The sequence below is a fragment of the Pipistrellus kuhlii genome, unplaced genomic scaffold, assembly GCF_014108245.1.
Source record: "Pipistrellus kuhlii isolate mPipKuh1 unplaced genomic scaffold, mPipKuh1.p scaffold_m20_p_1, whole genome shotgun sequence".
Lineage (NCBI taxonomy): Eukaryota > Metazoa > Chordata > Mammalia > Chiroptera > Vespertilionidae > Pipistrellus > Pipistrellus kuhlii.
Genome location: NW_023425404.1, coordinates 184,809,143 through 184,824,106, shown reverse-complemented (window position 1 = coordinate 184,824,106; position 14,964 = coordinate 184,809,143). Strand labels below are relative to the sequence as shown.

Genomic DNA, 14,964 nt, shown 5'->3' with positions numbered 1-14,964 from the left:
TTAAAAATATATTTTATTGATTTTTTACAGAGAGGAGGAGAGAGGGATAGAGAGCTAGAAACGTCGATGAGAGAGAAACATAGACCAGCTGCCTCTTGCACAACCCCTACTGGGGATGTGCCCGCAACCAATGAACATGCCTTTGACCGGAATTGAACCTGGGACCTTTCAGTCCGCAGACCGATGCTCTACCACTGAGCCAAACTGGTTTCGGCGAATTTTTGTTAATTTTTAACTAATAATTTATTTAAGCTTTTCTCTAAATAATGAAAAAAAGGCAGATTCCTTTTTAAACAGATGGATTCCCAGGTCTGCTTTTATTGCTCACTTGTTTTCTTCATTTTTCTTGGACCTTTTCTATGGTATATAAACACTTTGTTTTCCAAAATCCTTAAATTAAATGCAGATAATATGGAGCTCTTCATTTTCCAAGTGTATTTGCATAATTTTATTTGGATAAACTATCATGGTCCTTCATACTCTTCAAACAAATGTCTGAGTTACTTCCAATATTTAACTGATTGTTAATTAATGTTATTGCTCTCAGAATAGTATGGCATTAGGTCTTGTGGTTGGTGAGCCTAGGTTCAAATTTAGTCTTGCTGCTGACTACTTAGGTCTCACTAATGTCTCAGTTTCTCATCTCCAAAATGGAGATGATCATGTTAGTGCCTCATAAGTTTTTTGTTTTGTTTTGTTTTGTTTTGTGTGTTTTTAAGGCTCAAAGGAAAAAGTGTATATAGAAAGCTTAATTCAAAATCAGTGCCCAGCAGAAGAGATGTTGGCTATCATTTTCTTCATGATTTTGATCCAGTCTCTTAGAATCCATTACTAGCTATCCTCATTCTTCTGGAAGTTCTCATTCAGTCTAATCTGCATGCTGATGACTCTCAATTTATGTCTCCGTTCCTAACCTCACTCTTTCCTAAGCTTCAGACTTGTATATCTGACTGCTTATCTACACTTAAATATCTACTACATACTTTAAACATAGCATGTCTAAAAACAGAACTTTGATCTCTGCCACCTGCCAATACTTGCCTCCCCAGTCTGTCCCCACCATTCTTTCCTATCTCAGTTAATGGCACCATCCTCTGTACTGTTTTGGGCTTTCCCCCACCCACTTTATCAGCACATTTAGCAGCATTATCCCAGAATATGTCCTGAATCTAACCACATGTCACCATATTCTCTATGAGCTCCATAATCCAAGCCAATAACCTCTTCTGCTTGGGCAGATATATAAGGAGTGGTTTCCTTATTTCAGTTTTCAGTCTTATCTCCTATAATCCATTCTCCATATTTTGAAGGCTGATAGTTTCAAACAGATTATTTTACCCTTACCATTTTATTGAAATTGGAAAAATGTCCAGAATTTTTGAAAACTCTTTATGATTTGGACTCTGACTTCTTCCTATCTCTCAACCACAGCTAGTTCATTCCTATAGTAAGGTCCTTACATTTGCTTTTCCTGCCAATTTGGGATATTTTTCACCCAGATCATCAGTGTTGACTCCTTCTCATTTTTAGGTCTCATTCTTGACAATAGCTCTTCAGAGATGTTTATTCTGACATCTTTCCTTCCTTAATAGCTGATCAATATCTGAAATCTGCCCCCTCTTTCTTTTTTTCATAAATTGCCCCTCCCTACTCCCAACGTAATTTATGTTCCATGAGAGCAAGAACTTTATTCATCTTGTTTGAATAAAGTTACCATATTCCCGGTGCATATGTGGGAAGAATGATGAATAATAAGATTTCTACATTCATGGAAATAGTGGTTTGTTTCACACTGCACAAACTTTGCATAGATGCTTATTTTAGAATTAATCATGTTAATATTTTGTCTCTTTTAATGTGTTTTCTTTATTCTAGATTTAAGCCCTTTAGGGTAGGAGGTATTTCTTTATTGTTTTTAGCTCTCATAGAATGCTAAGTATTAATACCATTTTAGTACTTAACATTGAATTGAATTGAAAAATTCAGTCAAACATCTTTATTGCCTCTGAAATTACAGTAATTATATGTGTATGTTTATGTGTATCTTTATAAATAGATACGTAATTTATATAAATTCTGAAAGTAGGTATGTATAAAATATGCTTTCTCCTTTTATATCTTGTAGTTCATAATTGGACTCTTGAGGACACACTTCAGTGGTTAATAGAGTTTGTAGAACTACCCCAGTATGAGAAGAACTTTAGAGACAATAATGTCAAAGGAACAACGCTTCCCAGGTGAGTCTTTATTTTTTTATATATATATATATTTTTATATATATTTTATTGATTTTATACAGAGAGGAAGGGAGAGAGATAGAGAGTTAGAAACATCGATGAGAGAGTCATCGATCAGCTGCCAGGTGAGTCTTTATTATCCAAATGTATTTTTTCCACTCATGGAGAGTTATATGCCACATGTTTCTTTTCATTGCCAAATCTATGTGTTACTTCTGTGGCTAAGAACTCAAAGGACATATTATACATATACCCATTCTTTAATTTTTGAAGGTATGAGTTTTTGCAAGTTTCAATCCATTTTTCTTGTCTAAACAATACTAAACACCCTTTAAAAATTTATACCCAAGAAAAATAATTTTGAAAATGAGAAGGTGGGCCAGCTGTATATTTTTTTTAGATAACATCAAAGGAACCAATCTCTGACCATCTGGTAAATATGAAAAAAAAATGTTTATTTGATACAGATCCACCTTCAAGAAAAGATCTGTTTGAATGGATTACTTTATAGATTCTTCTTAATTGGCATTCATTTAATAACAATAACCACTCAGTATTAGTGGCCATAAGTTAAACTTTAAAAAATGAATTTTAATGAATAAAATGTAAAATTGCATAGAGGTACTCTATATTATCACATGTAAGCTTCATGGTTAACATGAATTATGTATCACTATCCCCATTTTATAGACTTAAAAAACTAAGTTAGAGAGATTTTAAATATTTTGTCTAAGGCAGCATTTGAACACAAATAAATCTGATACCAGAGTTTAGGATGCTAATTTATCCTCTCTATGTCTGGAATTGTTACTAATTTTTTGAATTATATTTCCTAAATCTCCATTAGTAAACTTAATATTTATAGGTTTTAATGTTAAAATTTGCAAAAATTCTACCAGAATTTTACCCTTACAAGGTTGCTTATGTTTCATTCCTCCCTGGATTGTTTCTTATACTAAAAAACTCTAATCCATTTTTATTATCTAACTGAGGGGTCTGGCCAAAACCAGCTTTCTGACATCCCCAAGGAGTCCCAGATTGTGAGAGGGTACAGGTCAAGCTGAGTGACCCCATCAGTGCATGATCAAGGCTGGGGAGGGATGCAGGAGGTTGGCCAGCCAGGGAGGGACCACAGGAGGGCTCAGTCCTGATGGCTGGACCCCAGCAGCAAGCTAACCTGCTGGTAGGAGCATCTGCCCCCTGGTCAGTGCACGTCATAGCGAATAGTTGAGCAGCATTAGCACATTACACTTTGATTGGCTGAACAGACGACCAGACACAGCATATTAGGCTTTTATTATATAGGATTATTATACATGATGAAATATGCACATTGTATTTCTAATCAATTGGCTTACCTACCCTATTTAAATATGTGACTTTTATTGATTGAAAGTCTATATTTTGGATCTAGTTGGAAGTTTTCACCTTTCCCTTAAATGTATTCTGACCATCAACATCAGTTATTTTTTATTTTACTGTGCAAATGACTATAGTGATGAAATTATGGGAATAAGTATTAGTTCAACAAGTGCGTTTTCAGTATCTTTATGTTCATGGTGCAACTAGATGCTGGAAAGAAGACAAAAATCAAATATGATATAGTTCTTGCTTTTAAATAAGACTAATTAAAATAAGCAGGGTAGTAGAGCATTAAAATGGGATTACAGTTTTCTGAGTTATATATGTTACCCTGGTTATGAGGAACTCATGGCATTTTTCTTATGTCTTTTGGGAAGTTTCTTTATAAAACAACAACATTAAATAAAATTGACTACTCTGTATTATGGCAGTAAATGTTATAGCTGCTTTTTTCTTTTTGTTAAATAAAAGATATCAGAGATACCTAAAATTCTGGTAGAATTGGTGAAATAATACACACTTAATCAAGACCAGTTTTTAAAAAATAGTAAACATGTTTTTACAAAAGAAAAGTTATATATGTAGAAGCTTATATGGAATTTTATATGGTACTGCAGTTAGATAAGTCCATTTAAAGAGGCAGTATCATTTAACTTAACCGTGTAAGCTACAGAGAGTTATGTAGGGCAACTCTAGATATAGGAGCTATTTATATAAAAGCATTAGAAAATATATTACACATTCTAGATGTATACATGCCTGAAACAATTCATTATTGTTTCCTTTCTGTGACATTAAAATATTGTTACCTCAGAAATAGATAGCCAGATGGTTATCTTAAGCCTTTTACTGTATTTTCTATTCTCTGTAATTCTTATTACCAGAGCTTATACTAAGGCTCTCTTCACCTGATACATCCCTCCTCATTCCTTTCAGACTTGTGTGATCTTCCCTGACATCCTCACCCACTCAGGTAGAATCACTTCCACCTCTGTGCTCATATTGAACTTTGAATAAAATTCTGTTACATAGTTTCCTTTTCACTACATCTCATTGTCTTTCTTAAATTTAGTCTATTGATAGTATTGCTGTGGATTCATTCATGTATCCATCCATGCATTCATTCATCTATTATACAAATATTTAGCAAGCATCTACTTTTGCCAAGCACCATGCTAGGTTTGGGGATACAGAGCGAAGTAACCATCTAAAACAACATTTTTGCTTTCAATGACTTTGCTAAGTGTCATATTAAAGGAGTAATAGGAACATACACGTAAGGTATCTGTGGAGAAGATGAAGGAAGACATTTCATAAAGGGAAAGTTAGAGATCTTTATTCTCTAAAGTTTTATAGAAGCTTTATAGGAGTTACTGTAACTTCTTCATACTCAGAGGTTCTGATGGCCCTAACTCAAGTGTAGTGGTTCAGGTGCAGTCATTGGAATCATTCATATTTGGGTTTGAGTTTCTGCCTTACCTCTTACTAATTATGTAATCTTGAGCAAGTTACTCAACCTCTCACTACTTTAGTTTCCTCATCTATAAAATGGGAAATGCACGCGCACACGCACAGCACACACACACACACACACACACACACATACTGACATACAATATAGTTTGTTTTGAATTTTAATTAAGCCCTAACCCAGGTTCTGACACATAGTACATGCTTCTTTTTATTGTCATTGTTATTAACAATTACTTTATTATTATTATTATTATTATTATTATTATTATTTTTAGCATCATACTTGGTTGTTAAGAAATCTTAGCTGACTACTGACTGGGCTGCTTGAGTTTGAAGTCCAAATTGAAGTGATTTTATTACTTTGTTTTAACTGTGCCTTTGGCCTCATTCTTACTTTTTTCATATCTAATAAAATGGGTCAGTACTCCTTATTACATTAATCCTTCAGTTTACTTTCCTAACTAATAATGAATGCTTACTTCCCACTTATGACTTAGTGTACTTTATTTAATTTTTAAACAGTTTAAACATTAAACTATAAAGGTATAGACCTAGATACTATTTTTTAAAGTCTGCTATTACTTATAAGTTTCTTGTTCTTTGTGAAATGACACTAAGATGTCAGGTAATTAATGATTGTAAAATATTTTGAATTTGATAAATTTTAAAATCAGAGTAAGTTACAGTACAAAATAACCTCAGAAAACAAAAATACCAACCTAGCAACTAAATTATTAACATTCAGGAGTGTTTGTACAGCTAACATTGCGCTGAGAAGGTTTTTGATACATGTAATAAAGTATTAAATCACACTTGAATGAGCTGTTACAGTAATGATCACTAATATGTAAAGTATTAAATATGTTGCTCAAATCTTTAAATTTATATGCTAGAAATATTTTTATTTAATGTGTATGTATTTTTTTTTTTAAATGAACAGGATAGCAGTACATGAACCTTCATTTATGATATCTCAGTTGAAAATCAACGACCGGAGTCACAGACAAAAACTTCAGCTCAAGGCACTGGATGTGGTTTTGTTTGGACCTCTAACACGTTAGTATTTGCTCTCACAGAATATGATGCAAAAGAATAATCAGATCATCTATTTGTTATCTAAAGAAGGAAAAAGTAAGGAAGGTAGTAGACCACTAAGAATAATAATCTATTAGGTATAAAGGAAATTTAATACTATCTTAAAACAAAAGATTTATAGGGTTAGACTTTTTGTCATTGAAATATAGAATGTGAAATTTTCAAAGCTTGTTTGCTGATATTAAAAGTTATAAACATTATGTTGAAAATTTAGAATTAAATTTCTAGATTTGAAACTTTGTCTTTATAGCAATTTTGCTAATGTTATTATAGTTGGATGTTCACTGAATAGTCCCTTTAAAAAAATGGTGCAATCTAACCATCTTGATGCATGAATAGAACCTAACTTGATTTCATTAATCACCAAGAAAATTATTTTTTATATAAATAAAAAATAAAGACCCATTTTAAAACTTTACAAAGTAACAGACTTTCCTGACACAAGCACAAGGTGATGAATTGTTCTTTAGATTGTTTGGAAGAGGAATAGTTAAGTAATTAATCTGTCATATTTGTAAAGAAAATAAACCTATATTTCTTTAATTTGACAGGACTACTGTTTCTCAGAAGGCAAGTTTAATATGCTTATTAATTTAATTTCAAATTTCAGAAAGTGTTTTAAGAGGCACCTGTTAGAGGAATTATGTTTTATTTTTCCGAAGCCAAAAATGAATAACATAATTAATACAAGAAAAATGTCTTCCACAAATTACAAATTAGGAAACTAACATTTATTTTACCTCCATTCTTGAAGCTAGGACACTTGTAGGTTTCTGTGATACTATCTCGGAGGTGGCTCTGCTAAAAAAGAGTTGCTGAAGCGGTTGGATGGATTCCATGATTTTACTGGAGATTCTTTTTTGGCTCAGGCTAAAAGAGCAGCTGGTGAAACAGCTGGAACTTCCCTTTGTGAGGGCTGGTGGAAATGCTCTGTTGGAAATTACAAACCCTAGGAAATAGAACACTACTGAAATGCCGAGCATTCCACGGAGATGATGCCCTTTCTAACCTTTTCCTTGTCTAACTTTTCTACTGGATCTCCTGGGAGCTGTCTTCTGTGCGATTCTTCCTAGTTTTTTCATGTGGGTGATTGGTGAAAATAGGAATTAAATTCCAGAATTTATCTCTATATAAAACTTGGTCAGGCATATTTATATTTTATTAACTCAGAAACAAACCACCCTCTAAACAGTATTATATTATTATTTGAAAAGGAGCCAAACTAGTCTCAGAGAATGTTGAAAATAAATATTTTAATAAACTAAATAAGCTACATCTTTTTATTGTTTGTCTTAAAATTTTTATTTGAATGAATGAGCCTGTAGTTGGAACACCCATGTTAGGTTTATGCAAAACCAGCAATGTCAAATGAACAGAGATACATTTTAAAGGAGTTTTCCCTAAAATCTTTTCTAGTTTTACTGCAGTTTGGAAACTTGCCCATCTATTTATTGTTATTCCTGGTGATTATATTTCAGCCTGAAACGGGCTCATAATTAATCTAGAGCCTGAGTGGAACCTCATGGTCTGAGGCAAAAATAGAAATAAATCCTTTGAGACTTTACCCTGGGGTAGTGCATCTCTTTCACTGTGGGGGGCGGGCATGCACTCTGGAAACACACGACCCCGAGGGTGTCTAGCATAGAGCATGCTATTTATCGCACTGTGCAACATATACGGACCCTAGACTTGTACGCACAGGAACTTGTCACGCATACATTTTATTGTGTTAGTTATCATTGTGTCTTCCTCCAAAGAGCCCCCTGAAAATTAAAGTGTATTGACAACTCTAGTAAAGTTCCTAATAAACTAGAACATTATTTGCCTAGTGAGTTCTATGTTTTGTATCATTGAAGATGGTAGGCCCTGGCTCCTTACTCTTTACTTACAACAATGTTGGGGTTACTGTCTTGCCTGACTTGGTAGGGGAAGTGATCCTATTCTTTCTAATAATCCAGATATCTCTGGCAAGTAACCATCTAAAACAATATTGTTATGGTCATTTAACCCATGGTTTCTTAACCTTGACATTATTCACATTGCAGGTTGGATAATTCCTAGGTAATTTTTTTTTATAGAAGTGGGTGAGGGGGAAATGATTTTCTTGGGCATTGTGGGATGTTTAACAACATCTTTGGCTTCTACCTACTAGACATCAGTAACAGCTCTCCCTGCTGCTTTCACTCTCCTCCCAATTGTGACAAAAAAAAAAAAAAAAAAAAAAAAAAAAGTCTAAATGTTTGTTGGGGGAAAATATCACCTTTGGTGAAAATCACTGATTAGCCTTAATTAGTTACATGGCTGTATGCTTGGGGAAGATGCTGTTTTGGTGAATGATTAGCATTCCAGTTTATCAAAGCATCACAGCTGCCTAACTTGACTATAGGAGTTGGAATGCGATGCTGACATTCTTTATGACTCCTTCACCTAGAGGACCATTCTCAGTACATCGTGGGAGGTGCTGTCGGTTTTTTAGGGGTCCCAGGACTTCTGTTACTTCCTCCTGTACCAGCAGAGACATGAAGCATCCATATTGGTTTGTCTCTGTCTCCTGTAGGTATAGTACAGTGATCGCAAACTACGGCTTGAGAGCCACATGCGGCTCTCTAGCTGAAGTTTGCCGCTCTGTTGACTAATGAGTTTGCCGACCACTGACCTAGACTCTTTATTCCAATAATTGCAGGCTATTGTTGTTCCTATCCCAGTGGTCAGCAAACACATTAGTCAACAGAGTGGCAAACAGCAGTTCACGAGCCAAAGTTTGCTGACCACTGGTCTAGTATTGTATATCAGGTAGTTATAATAAACATATTGATTATTTGAAAAGGATTTTTTAAAAGGTTGTGTTTTATATGGGAGGGTCATCTTGACTTTTTGTTTTGTTTAATTTTTAGATGCCTACTAATTTAAAAAAAGTCTCTCTGTGTATTGAGATTCTGTTACGCTCAAAGATTAATTTAACCATCTTTAATTCTCTCCATAGGCCCTCCTCATAACTGGATGAAGGATTTTATCCTCACAGTTTCTATAGTAATTGGTGTTGGAGGTTGTTGGTTTGCTTATACACAGAATAAAACATCAAAAGAACATGTTGCAAAAATGATGAAAGACTTAGAGAGTCTGCAAACTGCAGAGCAAAGTCTAATGGACTTACAAGAGAGGTAAGTAAAACAAGCTATAAGTCTTCTTATTTATGTAGGAGAATACTATTTATGAAAATGTAATATGAGCATGTGCATATACACATTTAGGTTGATACTCACATCAGGAATGTATCTATACTTCATTCCACATATGTAAAAGTATCATTATATTCTTATGATTATGTATTTATTATGAAGGCATGCTCTAGGGCAGTGGTCGGCCAATTCATTAGTCAACAGCCAAATATCTACAGTACCACGATTGAAATTTCTTTTGAGAGCCAAATTTTTTAAACTTAAATTTATTCTAACACCACTTCTTCAAAATAGACTCACCCAGGCCATGGTATTTTGTGGAAGAGCCACACTCAAGGGGCCAAAGAGCTGTATGTGTCTCGTGAGCCACAGTTTGCCGACCATGGCTTTAGGGAATGGATGGGTAGAGACCAATGGAAGTCAATCATAAATAGGTGGAATTATATATGAAGTTAAATTATATTTTCAACATGATTTAAATAATTCTGTATTTCCTAAAAGTCTCTTTGCTAAAGAGTACTTCCCTGTTATACCTGTATTTTGATCTCAAGATAACGAAAATAGTCTGGCCAGTGTGGCTCAGTTGGTTTAACATAGACCTATGAACCAGGAGGTTAAATTCAATTCCCCATCAGGGCACATGCCCAGAGCTGATGAATGATTCACATTATTGATGTTTCTATTGCTCCCTCTCCCTTTCTATCTGAAATTAATAAAAATATATATTTTAAAAAAGATAACCAAAATAGCTGTATATAATAGACTACCTAATGATTTTATTATCCAGACTTAAGATTAATAGAAAAGTCTATAAATTTTGATTGCACATATCTTACTGCTTGATACATATTTATTTTTTATTTAATAAAATGAAATTTTGGAAACTTTTGTGGAATTACATTTTTATCCTTTAAGACTTGAAAAGGCACAGGAAGAAAACAGAAATGTTGCTGTAGAAAAGCAAAATCTAGAGCGCAAAATGATGGATGAAATCAATTTCGCAAAGGAGGAGGCTTGTCGGCTGAAGGAGCTAAGGGAGGGAGCTGAAAGTGAATTGAGTAGACGTCAATATGCAGAGCAGGAACTGGAACAGGTATTTACATTTTTTAAAAAGTATTTGTTAGAATATTTGTATTGCCATTCTGAATTTTTTGTTTTTGTTCAATCTTGTAATTTAGTTCAATTGTATACTCTTCAGTTAATCAAAGAATCATTTGTTTATATTGTTTGCATTGGTCAAAATCCTTTTAGCAAAAGTAACCAAGTAGTAACTAAAAGATAAAGTTGCCATCATGTTCTCTCCTTCTTGAAATCTCATCTCAGGCCATGTCAATTGTCTTGAGTAAATGTAATGCGTTTATTTAATTTAACATTTGTAATGTTTCTGTTCTCAATTATAACCTAGTAAAGTATGTCTAACGTTAAACTTCTCTGCAAAGGTAAAGAATCTCTATTAAACATCAATTTGAGTCCTATTAAATGGCTTTAGAATAGAATCTTCTAACAATTGTAAGGTTGTCTAAACTTTAGACTCTAAAACAGTGGCCACTAACTGGTGGTCCATGAAGTCTGAAAGGTTGGCAATGCCTGGTGTGAAGGATGTCCTTTCTAATATCTGCTTCCACTACAAATTAATTCAAGATGGATAGTAGGCATTCAGGCATTGGGTAGTCCTGTGGGTAGTGGTTCTGGAAGAATTTAATTATAGGCAGATATATTTGTTTTTTATTCCTTCTATAAAATATTAACACAAACTTAGTGGCTTTAACACAACACATGTTTATTGTCTTACAGTTCTCAAAGTCAGAGTTTAAAATAGGTCCTCAGGCCTGCATTCCTTCTTGAGGCCCTAGGGGAGGATCTGTTTCCTTGCTTTTCCAACTTCTTGGGGCCGCCTGCATTTCTTTGCTCTTGGCACCTTCCTTCATCTTCAAAGTGTGTCACTGCAACCTCTGGTTCTGTGGTCTCATCTCCTTTTTTTGACTCTGACCCTGGTATTATTGGTAAATAAACTGAGGAACAAAATGAGGAGGAGACAACTTTCTCAAGATTAGAGAATGACTCAGTTGTAAACCAGGGCCAAGAACCTAGGTGTTCTGCCTTCCACTTTGCTTTCTGCATTGTTGCCTTTTCAGTCAAGTGCTAAATAAGAAATAAAAATTAGGTGATAAATGAGTTTTAATTTCAACTCCTGAGAAAATGTTCCAAGTGCAATTACTCTTTCTTTTGAGTTTGTAATTTTTTTTACTAAATGCAGTCAGCCAGCTCTTTTATTAATTGCTAACTATTCTTTCTGCATACCCCAGACATCTGTTTTTCGGACCTTTTCCCTGAAAAGAGTGTGTTCTTTTAAGTTGCCTTCTAGACATATTTGTAATCAAGCTCTATTTACTTGAAAAAACAACAACAAAAAACACTTCTGTACAGAACATAGTAAAGAACAAGAGGTTAACAACAAAAAAGGCCTAGCTAAAATGATAGTGTTCAAGACTTAGATACTTTGCCCTTTACTTATGTGAGAACTCCCTGCCTGTTCCCACTGAGACTTCTAACTCTTGGTTTGTTCCCAGTACTAAATTAAAAGCTTTTTAGCTTTTTTCTGAACTTTGCTGATAAAAAGTGCAAATCAGAAAGCAGTAGTGGGAATCCTCTATACTATGGAGATATAAACTGATAGCAGTATCATATAGGTGACTATTTCACATTGAGGGACAAGACAATAGAAAAGAATGTCCAAGAATCACTAACATTCATTCTCATCTGAGGTTTTTGGCATGGGGACTCTAAGATTGCCATGATGTCTCAGTACAAAGAATCCTAATGAGATCCAGAGTTAGTAAGAAGTAAGTTTAAAGGAGAAAAATGGGTATTTAGAAAGATCTCTATCTAATATGATTATAGAAATAAGAAACATAATTTTATAAGTGTTTATGTGTTTTATGCATATTATAAATGATTCATTGCTAAATTTTAATCTTCACAAAACAGAGAGATTACCCTCATTTACAGATGAGATATATAAAGAGGTTAAGTAACTTACCTTAGGACACACAGTGGCAAGATTTAAGTAGCAAAGTCAAGATACTGCATGTCATATTCCAGAGACCATGTTCTCCTTTAATGTTATTAAAGGCTTTGTTTATGGAAGTAAGTTTAACTGGGAAATTAATTTTAGTACATTGTTATATAATCCATATTTCTACATAGTTGGAAGCATTCCTATATTTTGGCTGGGGGATAAGTCAACTTCTCAAAATTAGAAAGCAGGAGAATCTGGTACATATTTTATATAGTGGTTTTTACCCTAAAACAAAAACTTTGGGGCAAATAATATTACTTTATCTTTTGTGTAAATTCTTTTCACATATGTAATTTTTTTCTTAAAGTCTAAAGAAGCTTAAGTCGGGACAATTCATAGTACCCCTGCTCTACATGAGATATTCAGACTTAGAAAGTAAGGAATTTGCTGAAGGTCAGAGAGGTAATAACGAATCAAGTTGCATCTAAAAGCTAGGTTTTCAGATGTTTAGGCTGTTTCTTTCTAATATCATGTTTTTACTTATTGCTGTTTTACACACACACAAAAAATGATGTCAATAATTATATTTTTAAATAATTTAATTCATAATCTGTGAAACCTATTAATTATTCAATTTTAGATCCATTCCCCTAAAAATAACAACGTAATTCAATCTAAGGGTTGGAATTTAGGTCAAATGATAAACTTATGAATTAGCAGAAAAATAGTTTAAATAGTTGCTATTATTAGAAGGTAACGATTTTTAAAAATTTGAGACATTATTTGACAATCAAAACATTATTAAGCCTAATATATACTAGAAATATATCATTTCTGTATTAAATGTGTTCATTGAATTATTTTAGGAGAAATAACTTTGTAGATATAACATTAAGGAAAATTTTAATGATTAAAAAGAAAAACTTCAGTGAAAGTTGTTCAGATTCTATGTATTCTTCTTTGGCAATGAAAACTACATGAGAAACTTTAGCTTTAAAATCTTGTCAGAAGAAGGGCCCGCAGCCCTTCACTGTGTGGTATTATGCACATCACAGGACCTGAGCTCACATTCTCTCTTCCTGAGAGATTAACTGGACGCCACACAGCTTAGCCAAGCTTCTTATTAAACACTGTATTGTCCCAAGCACATTGCACAGTGAATTGTGTCAGGCAAATGCTGCTTAGGATTTGTTTTCAGCGATCTTATCTTTGCTTTTAATATTCGTTTTTTGATTTATCTACTTAGTGGCCATTGTGAATTTTTGTTCTTAAATTGTAGACTTTTAAAAAAATATTTTCTGCATTTTTTTTCTTACAGTATCTGACAGCCATTCTGTTTCTTCATCAAAAGTGTGTGTATAGTACTCTTAGTTTAATCTGGCAAACGACAAAGTTTATTTAAATATGTTGGGTTTTTAGATCAAACATTCTCCTGCATGTTGGTTTAAGAGTGGAGTTTTAGTTACCTTACTTAGCCTGAGGAAAACTAATTTTCAGTTATGGTGTTCAGAAGCAGAATTCTCCATAGCTCACTCCTTATTTATCTGAAGGTCTTTAGCATATGCAATTCCATAAATTTCATCATGTGTCTTTACATATCTTTAGCTTGAATTCTGATAGTTTAAGTGAATCATTCCTAGAGTGGGTTGTCTCTTCCTTTTGTGTCCTTTTTCTCTGTGACACTTTCCTTAAGAGTATTTTCCTTAGCACGCAATACCACCTCCCACACTAAGCATTGGCTCCCCTCAGGGCACTGAAAGGAAGACTTGGGCCCTGAAGGCTGTGCATGGTTTCTCATAGAAAAATCAGATGGACTCTCAGTCAGATTCTACTTTCTGTTATATTAGGAGCAGTGGATTAAATAGCAGTGGTAAAAATTCTTTGGAACAGTCAGGGTATAGTTATGGAGTATATAGTAGGGTTTTGGGGGAAGGTTAGAAGGGGTAATAGAACAGATATTCATCCTATTTTGGACACTTATTCATATCCTACTTCTTAAACAAACAATGCATTATGAGAAGAATGTGATAAGTTTTAGTTTTTATATGCCCTAGATTTATTTTTTTCACTCTTAGTCTGGGTATAATAAAATATAAAAACTAAGTATTACAACTTAAGGTCAATGTAGGTCCCCTCTATCCTCAGGCTTTACAACTTTGCTTAGTGAATTTAAGGTGCACTTAAAACTTTAGCTTAAGTTTTAATGTCAGAAATATATTGTTTTAGACTTTGTGATTTAAAATGGTGTTTATAAAAAGCACAATTAAAACGGCCTTTTCTCTTAATTTGGGTACTAAAATATCTTAATTTTTTTAAAAAAAATTTTATTTGAATATCTTAAAAGAAATTTCTCTCTTTTCTTCTTTCCTCTCCCTCTTTTTCTCCCTCCCTGTCCCATCCAGGTTCGAATGGCTTTAAAAAAGGCTGAAAAAGAATTTGAACTCAGAAGCAGCTGGTCTGTCCCAGATGCACTTCAAAAATGGCTTCAGTTGACACATGAAGTAGAAGTACAGTACTACAATATCAAAAGACAGAATGCCGAAATGCAATTAGCTATTGCTAAGGATGAGGTACTCTATTATATTTCAAAACTTATTAA

General features: G+C 33.7%; 1 protein-coding gene across 5 annotated transcripts in view; it reads left to right on the top strand.

Annotated features, from left to right (window-relative positions):
- STIM2 (stromal interaction molecule 2) overlaps window positions 1–14,964 on the top strand; it is a 133,648-nt gene that overhangs the window by 102,575 nt on the left and 16,109 nt on the right. For all 5 annotated transcript variants that reach the window (XM_036418920.2, XM_036418931.2, XM_045573534.1 and 2 more), the window contains 5 exons: window positions 2,126–2,237; window positions 6,013–6,128; window positions 9,151–9,328; window positions 10,262–10,439; window positions 14,768–14,935. In XM_036418920.2, the coding sequence (XP_036274813.1) occupies window positions 2,126–2,237; window positions 6,013–6,128; window positions 9,151–9,328; window positions 10,262–10,439; window positions 14,768–14,935 (752 nt within the window). The remainder of the gene's footprint in view (window positions 1–2,125; window positions 2,238–6,012; window positions 6,129–9,150; window positions 9,329–10,261; window positions 10,440–14,767; window positions 14,936–14,964) is intronic.